The 16,762-nt window shown below is 44.1% G+C and overlaps 1 protein-coding gene across 1 annotated transcript; it reads left to right on the top strand.

Moving 5' to 3' along the window:
• Positions 1–250: 250 nt before the first annotated feature.
• RAB35 (RAB35, member RAS oncogene family) lies at positions 251–9,516 on the top strand (the record flags this gene model as incomplete). The annotated part of the gene is made up of 5 exons (XM_010173094.2): positions 251–301; positions 1,072–1,195; positions 8,135–8,259; positions 8,366–8,490; positions 9,072–9,516. Coding segments are annotated over 5 exons (554 nt in total), but the record flags the coding sequence as incomplete, so codon positions are not given.
• Between the last annotated feature and the right edge of the window lie 7,246 nt (positions 9,517–16,762).

Raw genomic sequence — 16,762 nt, 5'->3', positions numbered from 1 at the left:
AGGGCTGGAGGAAGGAGGGGACACCCCCCTCCTGCCCTGCATTGCTACAAGGAACATACTGAGCCTTGTGCTTGACCAAATCTTCGAGGAGAGTACTGAGGTGAATGGTCAAGGTGGACGGTACCAAATTATCTGCTGAGAAAAGGTCCTAGTTAGAGTTAAAAATGCAATGAATGGGTAAAGCCCTGTTGTGTTACCTGCCACCCAAGATGACTGTATTCAAAGATCTTGCTGTCTCTGTTTGTCGTAGGTGTGGGCAAGAGCAGTTTGCTGTTGCGTTTTGCAGATAATACCTTCTCAGGTGAGTGTTTTGTTTACCTCAGGAAGTGAAATGGTCATGATCTGCTCCAGTGCTGCTGGTCAGCAAGGAATTGTTCTTCTGCATTTACCCACTAATAGCTGTTCTGGGAATATATTTTGTTTCTAACTTTGCTTCTTTTGGCCTAAGCCTGTACAAGCCATCCTGTCTGATCTTCACTTGTAACTGAAAATCCCTCAGTATTTAAATACTGACATAGTTCCAGAAGTAGCTTAGGTTTTTTAGCTTATGCTGTACTCTGTGCAGACTTCTTATTGCCCGTTTGGGATTTAGATTGATTGAATATTGTGGCTAAACCACTTACATTTGTGACATAACTTGATTTATTGGGAGGAAACTGTTAGAACAGACTGTATTCAAAATAAGTGATTGCACAAGCATTTAAAGCAAAGCTTTGTCTCAAAAATTTCACAAATGAAATCCTCACATAGTTACTGTCCACTTCTTGAGACATTGGAGTGCTTACTCTTGACCACCAATGCGGTAGAAGAATAATTTGATTTTGTAACACTGAGCTTTAAATTTTAAGGGTAGGAGAATTGGCTTTATGGCTCGAAAACAGCGATTAGCTGCAGATAGAAATATGCGGATCAGCACGACCTGATAGAGCATTTTAAAAGATAAGGAGATAGTGGGAACCTTGTTCTCCTGTCCAATCTGAGAGCTGCTGCCAAACAGCATTCAGAAGTGTGCTTTGGGACATTCCAAACAGACAAGAGTTAGGTTCTCACTTATCCACGCTTTCCCTTCAGGCAGCTACATTACCACAATTGGAGTGGATTTTAAAATCCGGACAGTGGAGATCAATGGAGAGAAGGTGAAGCTACAGATCTGGGACACAGCTGGACAGGAGCGCTTCCGGACTATTACATCAACGTGAGTACAGCTGGGCTCAGTGATACGTAGCTTAGTGTGTGTGTCTTACTGTTTAGAGTTGTGGTTTAGATATTTTAACGTTGCAATTGATTAGCTTACTAATCAATTACAGATAGCTTTGTCGTCTGTACAGTGGGGCTTCTCTCAGCTGTTTTGGAACTGATAGGTTGTGGTGATATTGTGGTTTGAAACTGGGATTTCAGAATTCCTCAGTCTTCTGTGCATTTCCATGATGGGTTTGTCTCACCTCTCTGCTGCTCGTTTCCAAATGGTAGAACTGGGGTTATTTCACTGTTCTGCATATGCCAGAAAACCTGTCTCTGAAGCCTGTCCAAGAAGGTTGTCCTCTGATTGCACGTGTTGCAGAAGTACAGAGTGCAAACCCTCCATCGGTGTCATGTAACTAATCAATAGCTTTGAGATCAAAGAATGGGATTTCCAATACTGAGTTTTCTTTTAGGACGAATGCATTTTAGCAGCTGTCTCTGTGTGGAGATCTGTTGAAGCAGACGCCCACATGAAGTTAACCTTTTCCTTGGTTCCAGTTCAGTTTCGTGCGCATTGTCCTTTTGAACAGCGTGTGCACAGCTTTTCCTGTTCCTGAAGATACCACACCCAGAGCTGCAGCGGTGGGAACTAAGAATAAAACCTGTTTGTAAACTGATTGCAGTAGAGGCAGGACTGCTCACTGCGGCGCTGGGGGAAGCGGAGAAAATACACTTGGAAATGGAACTTTGTTTCCTTTGGGTATTAACAAAAAATAATAATTCTTGAAAGACCTAGATGTTTCATTTGGTCTTTCATCACTGACTTCTCTTTTGGCTCCTATTTGAGAGGAGGATCGCTTTCAGCTGATGTTAACATACTCGGACATGAAAATAGTGAGGTTGGTTGCATCTGTGTTACATCCAAACAGCTAGAAATGGCAAAATTAGACGTGATGTGCGCACCGTCCCTTTCCTCTGCGCCCCTATACGGGTATTGCTGGGTGACTCCCATTGTTTCTTAAGTGTTTAGCTTGAAAAAACTCAGTTGCCTCTTGTAGGGTTCCTGTGTGTGACATCACTTCTTGTTTCAGAGCTGCAGGCAACTTTGGGGCAGGAAGTGGTGAGGGGGAGGCAGCAAGGCACCACTGCGACTCCCGTCAGCTGTGCGGCGCATTGGCTGGTCACAGAGTGCCTCAATTAGTGCTGAGTCAGCAAATGGCCTTCCTGTTTGCAGATTCCCTGACACGACTCGGAGCTGCGTTAATGAGCGTTGGTTCGTGGGGCTGATGCCAGCCAGTTCAGAAAGCCACAGTATCCGGCACTGAACGGGGAGCACCAGGAAAAGAGGCTCCTTTTGCCAACGGGAATAGCTGCAGACGGGACTTTGCGTGGTGTTTTATGTCATTTTTTTTCCTCTATTGACATCTAAAATGGGGAAGCTGAAATGGTTGGAAGGCTTTCGTGCCATGACCTGTTTGAATTCTGCTGCTACTTTCTTTTGCATAGCTTTTTACCAACGTGAGGTCTGTTTTACTCTTGGGGAAGTGAAGGCCCTAGTTTTCCTGCCTTAACTCTGGTAGTTACAGAATCTTCCATGGTCAGCAAAGAAAGATTTGAGTTTTGTGCATCTTTAAGCAAAGAAGTTCCTGTGTCTGAGTGCATTTGAAATGTTTAGGAAAACACTTTGGGAATGCTGGTTACACTGACGTGAGGACTCCTCTTACTGCTAGTCTGGCTAGCTGTGACTGTCCAGCTTTTGCTGATATTTTTCAAGAGGTGCTCTGGCCCTAAACATAACACCTAGTAACACAGGAGATAACAAGATTTGGATTTCAGCAGTGGTTCTATCTTTTTTTTTTTTTTTTTTAATTGGCAAAGTAATACTGGAACTGATTTGCATATCCCAAACTGGGTGACAAATTGAGTTACCGAGCTAGTACTTAACAGGGCTTGGCTACCAAATCATGGGTGGAGTGCGAGTGCACTGTCAACAGCGTAGTAGTCTTTGTCTAGTCTTTGACTAGACTGAGGTTTAGATTGAGGTTAAGAATATAAAAAGGTGTTCCTTCAGTATTACTGTAGGCCAGGAAGTCCCTTTACAGTTAAAGGTAGAGTTCAGATTGATGTGGAGCCAAGCCTGGCAAGGAAGTCTGAAATTAGAGCCCATCTGGTAATAATAGTAAGAGGTTGGAAGTACTGCTGTGTAGACTGAGAGCTGCAAAAGGGTAGAGGGGGTAGGAAGTTAATAGTAGAAAACTGGGAGACATTAAAAGGTTATGTACTATTTTGAGTTGACTTGATTACAGCTACAGAAGCTGAAGAACAGAATAAAACTGTTAAGGAACAGAAATCAAGTTGATCTGGAGTATTCTACAGGAGCTCAGGAAAAATAAACTAGATCAGAATTTCAGACTGGGAAGTATAAAAGCAGCTGGTTTTACTGTCTGTTAAATGTGGAAATACTGGGCTAGCTGGTGCCTAGTGGGAGGAGAGGCCAAGTTGTGTGAATTTGGTTGGCATGGAACATCATCCAAACTCTGCATTTGATTTAAATTCACCAGAGATGTAGCATGCCAGGACTCATCTGTATTAGCAGGAATACTTAAGATGCATGACCAACCAGTTCCTGTACTTGATTTGCTCTTGTAGACAGGACTACTTTGTCCTGATTCAGGCCTGTGGTTTTAGGATTTAAGCTTTAAATAATAGTTGTCAGATGCTAGCTCGGGATGAATAGTGATAGCAGAGGGACTTTCTGCCATGCATTTGTGTGGAGTGGTGTGTTCAAGAGAGGGATAAGCTTTTTGAGATGATAGGGTTGCTGTGTCTTGTAAACCAGATATGGTGGTCAAACTGACCTGTGTCAATAGACGTGCTTCCAGGAACCTGAAAAAAAGATGAGTATCAAAACAGATTATTAGAAGTCTCTGGAATTGGTTAGAATTCTCCTAGAGGACTGAAAAACAAGGAAACGTTTACTACAAAGTAGTGCAATATTATCCAAGATGTTGGATGTGACCAGTGACCCATCTTTCAAGTTGGCCAGTTACATTTTGGTTTTTTTTCCTGGAAAAATGAACATATGTGCCCTACAGAACTGATGCAGTCAGTCGTGATCTGTCTTTTCTAAATCTGATTGAGCTACCGCCATGCTTCATGAAACTAGTTGTTATAACTCCAGATGCTAATCCTGGGAAGCACTGAGTAGAGGAAATCTGAGAACTTTCTTAGTGGTATCTTGTAGTAGGGAGTACCACGCTGAAATGCAAAATATTCCCTTCTGCTTAGGAGAGTCGTCTTCAGAGATGTGAGGGGAGAATGCGGATGGCTGAAGGACACGATGAGTTTGGTTAACCAGTTCTGAAGGTTTTCTGTATCAAGTCTGCATTATTAGTAGGCAGTGTTTCAGAGGCAGTAAGCTTATGTCTTTAAGCTTCTTTAAATAGAATTCTTCAGTTAGAACAAGCAACTGAGGTGGTACTGTGTTTATTTCAACTTAAATGTTACCATTCATAAGCCTTTTCCACACCAAAGCTAAATGTAAAGCCTTTAGATCTAGGTAACTTTTCCAGCTATATGGAAGATAGTTGGCTACTCCCAAGCATCCAAGGGCATCTACAAGTGAGGTTTGTTTGCCTTTCACCTCTACAGGATACTTTCATAGACACTATGAACATGAATAACTGTTCTAGAAGTGGGTTTTTTTTTTTCCCCCTCCTCTTTTTCATTAGTTTACTCCTCACTAGGAATAGTAGCAGGTCCTGGCTTTGGAGGTTTGTAGGGTACATGGCAGAAAGCATCTAGCACATAGAGGACAGCCAGCATCAGTCACTTAGCTGTTCCATGGGAGGCTGAGATTGAGAACCTCATTTCTCTTCTGCTGTCATTTCTATGGTCTCCACCTTCCCTAAAATGTGGATGGGAAGAAGATAAGGCATTCTTCCCCTAGTGTCAAAGCCTCAACTACCTCTTGGTTGCCAGAAGCACAAAATTTACACCTACTCCTCCCTGAATGCCAAAAGCCCCATCTGTTCTCTGCTCACCAAAGCCTACAACTTGTTATAAAAGCAATTCTGCACTGCATCGTTCTGAAACTTGAAGTTTGGGGTAGGATTAATCAGGTTTTGATTTCTAGTACTGTCCTGCACTTGAGGCTGGAGAATCTTTGATGTACTTGTTAAGCCTAAAATGTTGTCTAGGATGTAGGGTGGTATCTAAGAAATGACAGAAAATAGCACAATGAGCTTTTTGAGAAAAACATGTATTATGGGGCTTAAGAGTTAGAGAATAGAAGGTGGTCATGGTCTGATCTCTGGGACTGCTGGAAGGTGGTGTCAGTCGATGGAGAAACTGAGGTTTTAGTGTAGGTGAGGGGTTGGCAACCTTTCTAGAACCATGTGCCAGACAGCTTTCCTTTCCAAAAATAGAAGCAGTGTGTGGTGGTAGGAACTCAGCAGGAGTCAGGCAGGGGTTGCTGTTTTGCACTAAGGAAGATATTTCTGATGAAAGGTGGTTGGCAATACTCGTGCTTTGTGGCAGGAGCTCCCAGAGCTGCAGAGTTTGGAATGCTGTAGTGGTCTGTGCTGCACAGTCCAGCCCACAGCCCTCATCCCTGGGAGCAAACAACGCCTGCGCTGACGATGTGTCAGGAGTGGGATCTCTTGCAGGGTGCGTGTTATTCTACTCCCTGACGTCATATGCTTTGCTTAGAAGAAAACCAAGCTGCGTGGGCAAGGTGGGAGCAGCAGGATGCTCTGCTGGGCCCTCTGGCTCGGGTGGCTGGGGTAGCAGCCATGGTTTTACAGTGCACACAGCAGAATGAAGCAGCTCTGTGTAGGTGCAGCTGAACCATCGCGTCGCTCTAAAGCCTGAGTGTTGTCTTTGCAAATGTAATGCTCAGTGTTGGGCAGGAAGTGGTAGGTCAGCCTGAGAGCTGCTGAATTACAAGACTATTAGGTGATACGGGAGAGTTTGAAGATAATTAGTTTATTGCTCAGATGCAGGGAAGTCTAGTGTGTTGATAGGGTCAGAGATCTCCCCCTTTCTGATGCTATCACACAAAACTATTAATCAAAACCAGTGTGCAGTACGTGTCAGTGTCAGGAGAGGATGGATTATCTTTGCAACATGTGGGTTCAGGCTATGGAATACTTCTTCTTCCAAAGGTTCTAAGTTATGAAATAAAGGTCAGCTTGTAATGAAGTAAAGCACAAATGCAGTGCTGTAGCAAGTCTTAAAGCTATTGAAGGAACTGATTGTGACTGGACTAGAATATTTGAAAGTGCAGGATCTCTTATGGGCTGGGAATAAGTAATTCTTTACCTGAGTTAGTTTCTGCCAAGGAAAGTGAATGTACAGTGTAAATTACTGGTAAAACATGGCATGGAGGAGGTATTTGACTGTCTTCTGAAAGCACCCAGGTGAGCAATAGGAGCGAGCTCTCCCACTCCCATAGAGTGTGTGTTGTATCCTAAAGGGGTACTGATACCTGGTCACTGTCACTGCAAAGTGGTCATAAGAGGAAAGGGGTGGGGGAGATGTCTGTGCTCTGTACGGGATGTGTCCTGTCTGTGGAAGCCTGTCTTGGTGGTTTGTGAAGACAGGTGGCCTCTGCTGCAGAGGGGATGGTGAGGCGAAAGGCAGGGAAGAGAGAATGACTTGCTTAAGTGCATCCAGTAGCAGAAGTGAGCCAGAGCTTTGAGCTCTTCTGGGAGGTAGTGCATTTGGATTGGATTAAAAGGCTTTGAAGTTTAAAGGTGTGTTTGCTGAGTTGGAATGAATAATCAAAGAGGACCACAGAGTGGTCACAGTGGACATCTCTGAAGTGCAGTGGAAGGGAGAGTGAAGCTGCAAGAGGTGCTTGTGGTAAGAGATCAAGGTCTAGAAATGCTGTCACAATTTAAGAGACAGTCCTCGATTTCAGTATGCTGGATTCTTGAATTTGTTTTATTAAAAATCTTAATATTGATCATAAGAAAGAGGTGGAAATGAAAGGAAAAGAATAAACCTACACAAAATATAAAAACTGGATGCTGGTGAAGACCTCACTGTCAACTGTTTAAATGACTTTTAAAAAAAATTTTCTTTTCTTTTTTTTTTTTTGGTCAAAACTGCCTAATTTGCAGTAGGGAAAATACCTGGTAGCACTGTGGCTGAAAACTGAGAAGGTGAAGCTTGCCTTTTTTTATGTAACATTCTCACAGTGTGCTTACTGTCTGCCTTTAGTAGGTCCCTGCAGGTGATAATGTTGGATCTTGAATTCAGATATTTTTCTTGCATATCAGAATTGCTCATCATCTTTTAAAGGTGCTGGTTGCCCAAGACTAATGGGAATAAACTGAAATGAAGCTTATTTTTAATGGCTTAAAGGTAGCAGAGCGCATTGAGTGCACATATGGAGTGGATCTGTTGAGTAGGAAGGTGTGATCAGAACACAGTCGCTCAACAAGACAGGAATTTTTGTGAGCTCAAGAGAGCTGTGACTGAGGGTTGAGTATATTTGGAGATCTGCTGAAATTTTAGTCTGTAAGTGATCTTTCACAGAAGTTAAAATTACTGCAGAAACTTGCTGTGGCTTGTACAGCACGAAGGTTCACACCACAGCCAGTTCCCAGGACGTACTGGGGGCACCGCTACCCTTTCTCACGTAGATGGAAGACAGTATTCATCTTTGAAGGTCTTGACAACCTGAACAAGGAAGTGAACAGCAGTCTTTGGACTTTGAAACCTATAGACTACACGAGCAGGGAGCTCTGTAGGTTTGGAGGAGCAGCATGTGATCCAGCTGTTGTGAAAGAACTAAATGACTCCCAGTGGAAAGACAACGGGGGCACGTGAATGACCTAACTGGGGGGTTTGTTACGAATCTTGTAGAAGCTTAAGTGAAAGCGGAAGAGCTGAGAAGGTGGTGCATAGCTTGAGTTCACATGTATTGTCTTTGCTTGCTCCACAGGTATTACAGAGGAACACATGGGGTCATTGTTGTCTATGATGTAACCAGTGCAGAATCTTTTGTGAATGTAAAACGGTGGTTGCATGAAATTAATCAAAACTGTGACGATGTCTGCCGGATACTAGGTAAGTTTCTAATCAGAGAGTTACAACATCTTATTTAGTGGGCTGACCTGCTGAAGTACCAAAATGACTTTTGTTTGTTTGTTTGTTTGTTTGTTTCCTTTTTTAGTGGGGAATAAGAATGATGACCCAGAGCGAAAAGTGGTAGAAACAGAAGATGCCTATAAATTTGCTGGGCAGATGGAGATCCAATTGTTTGAGACCAGCGCCAAAGAAAATATTAATGTGGAAGAGGTAATATAATGTGCAGAAGAGTATAGAGAAAACAATTTGGGGGACGATGGTTTGGGGAAAAATAACAATTACATTCTTCTCATTGAGGAAGAAAGATAAAATGCTTTGTACAAGTTGCAAGGAAGTAGGTAAAATGCATTTGTATATAATGTATATTGCTTTAACCAGAAGATGCATCCAGCTGCGTTTGGAAGAGTTGGGGAAGCAAAATGAAGGAGCCCACGTTGCATTTTCACTGGCTTTACAGTGCTAACATATCAGGCATGGTGTCAGGAAAGACTTGTCACTAGGGAGAATGCTTCTAGGAGGCAGGACTGCCCAATCTGCACTCCTGGCCTCAGTTGCCAAACTGACCTGTTTTTATTCACTGGTTTGGGAAAAGGGGATAGAGGTATTACTGATTTTAGCTTGGGAGCGGGTTGGGAAGGTACTGGATTTCCACTTGGCCTGTAATGGGTTGGGGAAGATCTCTGGAGCATTATTGGAGTATGAAGAAAAGTGGAGTTGCTTGAAAAGAAGAGCATCCCACAAAAGCTAGCCTGAGTTGCTGGGTGGTCTGAACTTGCTTGTTTCTCTTGCAGATGTTTAATTGCATTACAGAGCTAGTCCTGCGAGCAAAGAAAGAAAACTTAGCAAAGCAGCTACAGCTGCAACAGAACGATGTGGTGAAGCTAACGAAGAACAGTAAAAGGAAGAAGCGATGCTGCTAATGCCCTTTCCCTGCTGCAGAGACTCTGCTCTCAGACAGATCAGCCCCTCCAGCTAGACTCGGGCAATTCCACTGGGGCAGGCTTTGGGAGGACTTTCTCAGTTTTGTGCCGTTATTTAAAGATTATTTTTTCTCCATGTTTTCTATCAAGAGGCGCTGGCACCTTACCACTTCAGTGCCAAGAAGGTATCGGATGGAATCTTGCCCCCCTCTCCTCCCCTGCTCATTCCAGTGCGCCTTGTAGACAAGAAGGACGTTGCCTACCAAGTGGACTAATTAACCCAAGAGTTTGTATATAATGTATATTGCTTTAACCAGCCTCGCCTCCCTGTTGTTGCTTTGGCTTATGCCTTCTTAATGTCAACCAATCATGGACTGCAGAGTTCATCTTTTTAAAGAAATAGTACAAAGTTCTTAATTCCAGTTGGCCCCAGGCTGGCAGCAGCTGCTTCCTGGGGCCTCCAGCTTCATTTCTGTTGGGCTCCAGGCTGGCAACTGGTGCCCCTGGGGCCTACGGCTTCATCTGGAGTCCCAGGCTTTTACTGGGGCTCAGGCTTTGTTTTTCTAGGTACCAGGATTGCAGGTGTTGCTGCTGGAGCCTGGGGTTTCACTTCACCAGCCCCTGGGCTGGCAGCTGGTGCTGCTGTTGGGGCCTTGAATTTCAGTTTGCCATGATCCAGATTTGTGGCTGGGTCCTTGGGTTTCACCTTCTTGCGCTGCAGCCCAGCTGTATCTGTGCTCTCCTTTAGTTTGTATCAAGATACTGAAAAACAAACTGACCTGCAGAAGTGGAATTTGTTTGGATAAAAGTGTTGGGGTTTTTTTGTTGGGTTGTTTTTTTTTTTTAAAGCAAAGTTTAACTCCTTTGACCTCTGCTTCTGGTTCTGCCAGGGTCCTAAGTGAGGGTCCATTTCTTTTGAGAACAACAAAAAACATGTGATTCTGCCAAAAAACCACAAACTTCTCCTCATTGCCCTGTCCACAAATAGGCCATCTGAACTTGAATGTGAATTTTGGTGGCAAAGCTTTTGTTTTTGAGAGAGAAAAGGCTTGAAAATAAATCCAGCTGTTCTGGATTGATGTCTGAATATGAAAGCTGCTGCAGGATCATTCCCAGGATTCTTCTGTTAGCAAGGAGGACTGCTGTTTAATGTAAAGAAATGGAAAGCTTGCTTGCTTGGGTTCTGTGGTGGTGGAGGATCACCCTTGGAAACAAACTGGTCTCGCTATGCTCAGCAACATTTTCCTGGCCCTTGTTGGCCTTTCTGGGAAAACAAGGGCTCAGTTTGTCGGCCTGAATAGATGTAGTTAAAGGTGGAGAGTGTACGTGTGTGTAACTAAAATATCAAATGTCTGGGCTGAAAGTACATGCTCAGCACCTGAATAATTGCCTAAATAATAATGAAAAAAGAATTTTTCCTTAAAATGACTAAAAGGCATGGAGGGTATGATGACTTCTTTTGAGACGTTGAAGGTGGACATACTCAGTTTGTCAGTAAGTGGCCCCATGGAAATGCTGGCCTTAGTCTGGTAGGATATGATTCACCAATGTCCATGAGCTTTGAATCAGCCACTTCTCTCCCTTCCTCCCCCTCCCTCAGGAGAGGCTAAATTTTAGTCACTTATTTTGCCTGCATTTTTTTTAGACGTTACGGGTTGTGGTAAGAGCCCTCATCATACAATCACATCACAATCAATCACTTTAAAGACTTTTTAAAAAATGCAAACAATGAATGTGTAACACGTTGTTTTTTTTAAATCAGTTCAGGTGCTGGGAGTGTGTATCCAGCTGCCTTCACCCATCTCTTTTCTTCACATATCTTTCATTGGTAACCCAAGGATAAGAAGGAGCTGGGATGATACCCTAGTGTGAGCTCTGATAATTGTAAGGCTTGAGCAGCTATGGCAAGTGGCGGCTTAAGTTACACCAGTCCATCCTGTCTGCTTTCTGATGTCAAATGTGGTGTGTGCCCAAGGAAGGAGCTGGGTCAGCCCTCAGAGCCTTCCTGTTGAAATGAAGCTGTCCTGTGATGGTCACCACTTTCAGATTGAAGGGCCCAGCTTTGTTACTTCGGGACTGTTGTGGTAGAGTGTGTGCAGATCTAGGAGAGAGTAACTTCATATAGGCAGAAGTAAAGAAAATGTCTGAATTTACTGGAAATGATGCAATAAAATGAGGAAATGGTGCACCCAAGCCTGGAGTGTTCTCTTGTATGGAAAGATTGGTCCTCTTTGAGTCCAGGTCTTTGTGGCCACGGTTTGAACTCTGCCAATCCAGGGGTCCAACTTCCTGGCCATGGTTTGAACTCTGCCAATCCAGGGGTCCAACTTCCTGGCTTGAAGTGGGATTTTTTTCTTTTTTCCTAGAGCTGGCCGTAGAGGAGCAGTTCTCTCTCTGCTCTTGCCACTGACTATTCAAATGGAAGGGGTGGGGACTGTCTCTCTAGTGGTGCTGATGTGAAGTTTCCTAAATGTTGAGCAATGGAATGTCTAACTGGTTTGCTAGGATTATTTCTGTAATGAAAGTTTCTAATTAATGCTTTTTAAATAATTTTAAAAAAACTAAAATAAAGGTTACAAGCTGCCAAATCTTTTTCGAGGCTCTGTTTCCTCTGCTGTCCAGCATCTGGAGGTGGAGGGTGGCAAGCTCTTATGCTGTACCTAGAAGGTTTTTTTTTCCCTGGGAGGGGGTATTGGCAAAACCATGATTAATGCTTTTAAATGTTTAGTGGCTATTCTGGTTTTCAAATGTGAATGAAGAGCAGGCTGGAACTGGTAACCTCATTTCTGCGTGAAAACGAGACGGTTGTGATTTTGCTGGAGTCTTTTGTCTTTCTGTTCTACAAAGTGTTGAGCAAGCTTTGAAAGATTCTCCTCAAAGGCAGCAAGGTTCAGAGCCTGAGTTGATTTAAAAGCATCTGGAGTCTCCTTGCTTTCCCAGGAAATGAGGGTATGGTTTTCTGCACAGGAGCTCCGCAGCGGTCGCTGTGCTCGTTGCCCGTAGCGTTCCCTTACCCCTGCGGGCCCTTGACACACCGGCTGGCTATCGAAGGCGAGTCCTTGCTTCTGGAGAAGTGTGCTGGCAGCTTTGCTGTGGGAAAGCCTTTCCTTCTGTCTGTGCTGTTCTGTATGACCGTGTAGAGGGGAATCCTGAGGACGTGTAGATGGTCTGAACTGCAGCTGGTGCAAGCTGGATGTGTTTTGTTGTCCATCTGTTTTGTGTCTAAACTCATTCAGGTTTGAATCTCTCTCCACATAAGGCCAGGAAATGCTACAAATGGCTGGAAGGTGAAGATTGACAAGCTCACCCTTCTGTTTTCCTGTGTGGCAGGAGATAAAAAGGCTGTGTATGTTCTTTCTCTGGGACTGTTCTCCTCTGAACACGTGCAAGTGCTTTATGTGACTGAATTTCATGGGCTGATGGAGTACTAAAGATGCTGTTAGGTGTTACGATGACAGTTCAAAAAGTGAGCTCGTTCTGCAGCTAGGCAAGGTAAGCAGTGACTCGAGAGCTGAGACAGTATCATATAAATGATCTGTTTTATTCTGAAGAGAACTATTTACAAAAGAAGTAGAGCATTGTTTTTACTAAAAATATGCCTTTATAGATTTTTATATGTATCTTATAAAAACCATACATTTATTTACATTACTGCTACATACAAAAATTACAGCACTGTGGTATATGTACATATCTATAGATACATTCTTTCTGTTTGTCCCTGCTGTGTGCTTTTTCCCTCTCAGTCTAAGGGAATCGTTGCTGCAGCACCCAGACACTTCCTTTCTTGGCTTTTTGGTTAAAACAATCTTGCTTTTTATAGCCGAGCGGGGAATAGAGTTTGCTTGATGTAGAGGCATATCTGGAATTTACCATTCTAAGTAGGACAAGTGCATCCAGCACTGCCTGTAACTTCACTTCTTGCTTCTCTGTGCAAAATGGTTCTGTTGTCATTAATTGATCTCTTGTTCATCTCCGCGGCAAGTTGCTGATATAAGTTTATATTAAGATAAAGTGCTAATGACTTGCCTTTCCTTTACACTTACTTGTTTCTTGTCTACAGTTGCTTCCCTTGCAGAGCTTACTAAAGGGAGATTGATCCCTTTTCCCTTAGGCTAGTGTAATAACCATTTGCCCAAACAGTCACCTGCTACTTAACTGTGGGAAAGTTCTTTGTAACCTTAATCTCAGCAGGCATCTCTTCTCTGTGCAGTGTTTGAACAGTGACTGTGCAACGCCACTGTTCTATTTACCATTCTGTCAAAAGCAAGGGCGAGTGTTGTATTTAGAGCTGCTGATCCCGCTCCTTAAATCTACTTTAGGATCCTGAGTACCTGCTGGATTAATGTGCTTCCTCCATCTCATTCACTGGAGCCGATGTTTCCTCTATGCCTTGTGTTTCCTAGAAGTATCAGACATCACAAGTGGAGTATCTTCTAACCCAACACTGCCAGGACACGGCTCCTGGCCATGACAGGATGGAGATGAGTGTTTTAATGACAGCTCAAGGTGAAATAGTCAGGACCTTGTTAAAACACAACATGACAAATGAAAATGTGAAGAACTGCATTGATGAGGTTTTTGAAAACAAAACCACAAAACCTAGCTGCTATGTTAAGGCAGTTTCTGTTCCTGTTGAGTAGCAGCTCAGCACAAGGAGGTCTCCTTTGGTGTGTTGTCCAGTTCATTAAACCCATTTATCTTGTATTTCTGGGTTTAGTAGTGCAACTAAGTCTTCAGTGTTAGGGGACTAGTTTTAAGAAACCATACCCAAGTGGTACCTTAGAACATGCTGACATTCTTCTTGCAATCTCTTCCATCATTGTTCTTAAATAAATAAAATTACAATGGGATTAAGGTAGATTCATCCTTAAATGAAGAGATGTGCTCTGCATTTTAGCTGCCTACCCCTGCCACTGAATGAGTCACTTTCCTCTCAGCAAACATGTAGCAGAAGGCACCTTTCATCTCATTCCCACGTCTTCGTTGGATAACTTAAGGCCTTTGCCTTGGGATTGCATACATCCATACATCCTCATGAGGATAGAGTCCCACACAGCTGCTGGGCATGTGGCTTGAAGAGACCTGTTGGGGCCTGGGAAATGACAACTGACAGCACAAAAAAGGTCCATGAGGACCAAGATGCTCACATGGCTCTCCCACAGTAAGCAGAGCATCGTTTCCAAGCAGCGTGTAAGACGGGTATTGCTGGCATCCATGAACCCACGCCTAGTTTTGCAGGTATCAGAGTTTACACTAATGCATGTGGGCATAACTGAGTCCTGGCAGCAGGAGATGCTGTGCCCCATGTCTGCCCTACTGAGTCAGAACATAGGTGAGGCGGGAGGATGAGGACCTGCCAGCCTGAGAGCACGCTCGGCACCGTCCTGTGTCCCTTTTCCATCACTTTCCCAAGTGGATACAGGCAGATACTCAGTAGCTGAACACTGCCTGGAAAGGGGAGTTCTCCCTTTAGTTCTCCCTGCCTGTGAGACTCCAGATTCCTTTCCCTGTAAGCATGGAGCTGTATTGGTGGTGCTTTACCCCAGTATTTCCTGGAGCAGCATCTGTGATCTGGGTTTCATTGCTTTCAAGTAAATAGGTGTTACCACTCAGCTTTTTACCACCGTTTTCAATCCCAAAGAGTACTCTGCTCCTTGCAACATGGAGCTACCTCAGTGCAGGATCATTTCATACCAGTGTGGTAGTTTCATGCTGACAAGGAAATATGGGAATGCTCAAATCTTTGTAGGGAGAAAGGATATTTGTACTGAGGTATTATGGATATCATATCCCACAGATAAAGACTCAAGCCACCAACCTCTTACCTGCTTCTTAGAAGAAGGTGTTTGATTCCTAATTCTAGCAGAAAGCTTGTTACTGTAAATAGTGAGCAGAAATAGCAGCTCCCCGTAGGATGGTGTTTAAGCACCTAAGTTGCTGAGCAGGGCAGAGCTGAAGGTGTACCTAGCTCCATCTCCTGTGGGACAGCGTAGGTGATAGCCTCTTTAAAGCAAGAGGGAAACAAACTGGGGCCTGTGGGTATTGTGAGCTGGGAAAATGTGTGAAAATTGCATGACAGCAGCAGGACATCCTGAACCAAGGCTGGCGTTCCTCGCTGGTTTATGATGGTAGACTGTGTTAAAGAGAAGAGCTGTGAGGTGTCCATCCAGTGCGTAGGGAAGGTCCCTACTTAAGTATTGCAGGATTTCCAGCACCGCTGTGTGCATACACCAAATAAGCTACATTCCTTCTCGTTGATCAAATCATTCTTACAACAAAGCAGGCTCTGAGCATCTTCGGTCAAAGGAGATTTGGCTACCTGCTTGCCAAAGGGCTGAGTAGTAAGTGACCTGCAGGCAGGGAGAAATACTCATCATTTTTGTCAGCCATAGCTCGTGTTACTGTGTGGGGCACAGTAATCTGCAGGCTTTCCAGAGCTTTATAGACACCCTAATCGCCTTTGGCTTTAGTGAAGGTAGATGCCCAAGTGCCTTCTGAGGATCGAGGCTGCCAACCCAGCGTCAAAGACCTACTGACATCGTTACAGGTAGGCTTTCAGTGAATTATTAGTTAGGTTTTTGGGGTCCTGTCCTGTTAAAATGACAGGTTTCTTGCTCTGTTTGGGAGGTGTACATGGCTTTGGGGAAAGGTGTACATGGCTTTGGGGAAAGGTGTGTGACTTGCCAAAGAAGCTCCACAACTACCTTTGGCCATTGGAGGGACAGTAGGTGCCCCAGGACTGAACATCCATCCATCTCTTAGCCAGTTTGTAATCTGTTGTAGATGGTCAGTCTCTTGGGGAGAAATCCTTAACATTCTGTGTAACTACAGACTCTGCAACTCTCATCTCTGTAACAGGAGGGAGCTAGAGAAGACAGTAACTTCAGCAATCTTACAACTGCGAGGAGCCTGGATTCCCAGCGAGGGGTGAACAGCTACACAGAGCTGCAGAGGAGATGGTGCCTGGGCAGGATCTGCAGTGAGGGCTCAACTTCCACCACAGAGAAAGCTACGCTTGTCAAAACATGGCAATGCTGGGGCCAGAGTGACTCCAGTCTCAGTGGGATGGATGAAGGATATCACAGCTGCCAGGACCGGAGGGTGGTATCAGTGACTCCCCTCTCCTCTCTTGCTTTCAGTCCTTCTTCCCCCTGTGCTCGCTGTGATGGCAGTTCTGTCCCCTGCACTGCTTTGTCTTGGGGCTGCTCGTTTTCTTCTCCAGCACGAGAATGCTTTTAAGACAATCAGATTATCCTTCACAGCAGAAACTGCACGGTGTCAAAGCACCTAATACATACCCTGAAGTTTATCACTTCACTTAAAGAGTAAGAAAAGTTTCTTTCTATTAGTATCACATTGTCAATTTGCAAATCTTCAATTCATGTAAACATTTGGTTCAGACCAGGTGTGGTGTAAATAGTGCAGAGTCTCAAGGGTTAACTCCTTTGCCACCTTCTTTTTTTCTTAGTGGATCAGAGTTGGGTCCATCAGCAAGCTGGGCAGCTGCCCCACACCCCATCTTGAAGCAGGAATTGTTGGAGAAGTTTCTCTTTTTCAAA

This window comes from Antrostomus carolinensis, unplaced genomic scaffold (assembly GCF_000700745.2).
Source record: "Antrostomus carolinensis isolate BGI_N321 unplaced genomic scaffold, ASM70074v2 scaffold14398, whole genome shotgun sequence".
Taxonomy (NCBI): Eukaryota; Metazoa; Chordata; class Aves; order Caprimulgiformes; family Caprimulgidae; genus Antrostomus; species Antrostomus carolinensis.
Note: the sequence above shows the minus strand (reverse complement) of the source record. Positions and strands in the feature narration are given on the sequence as shown.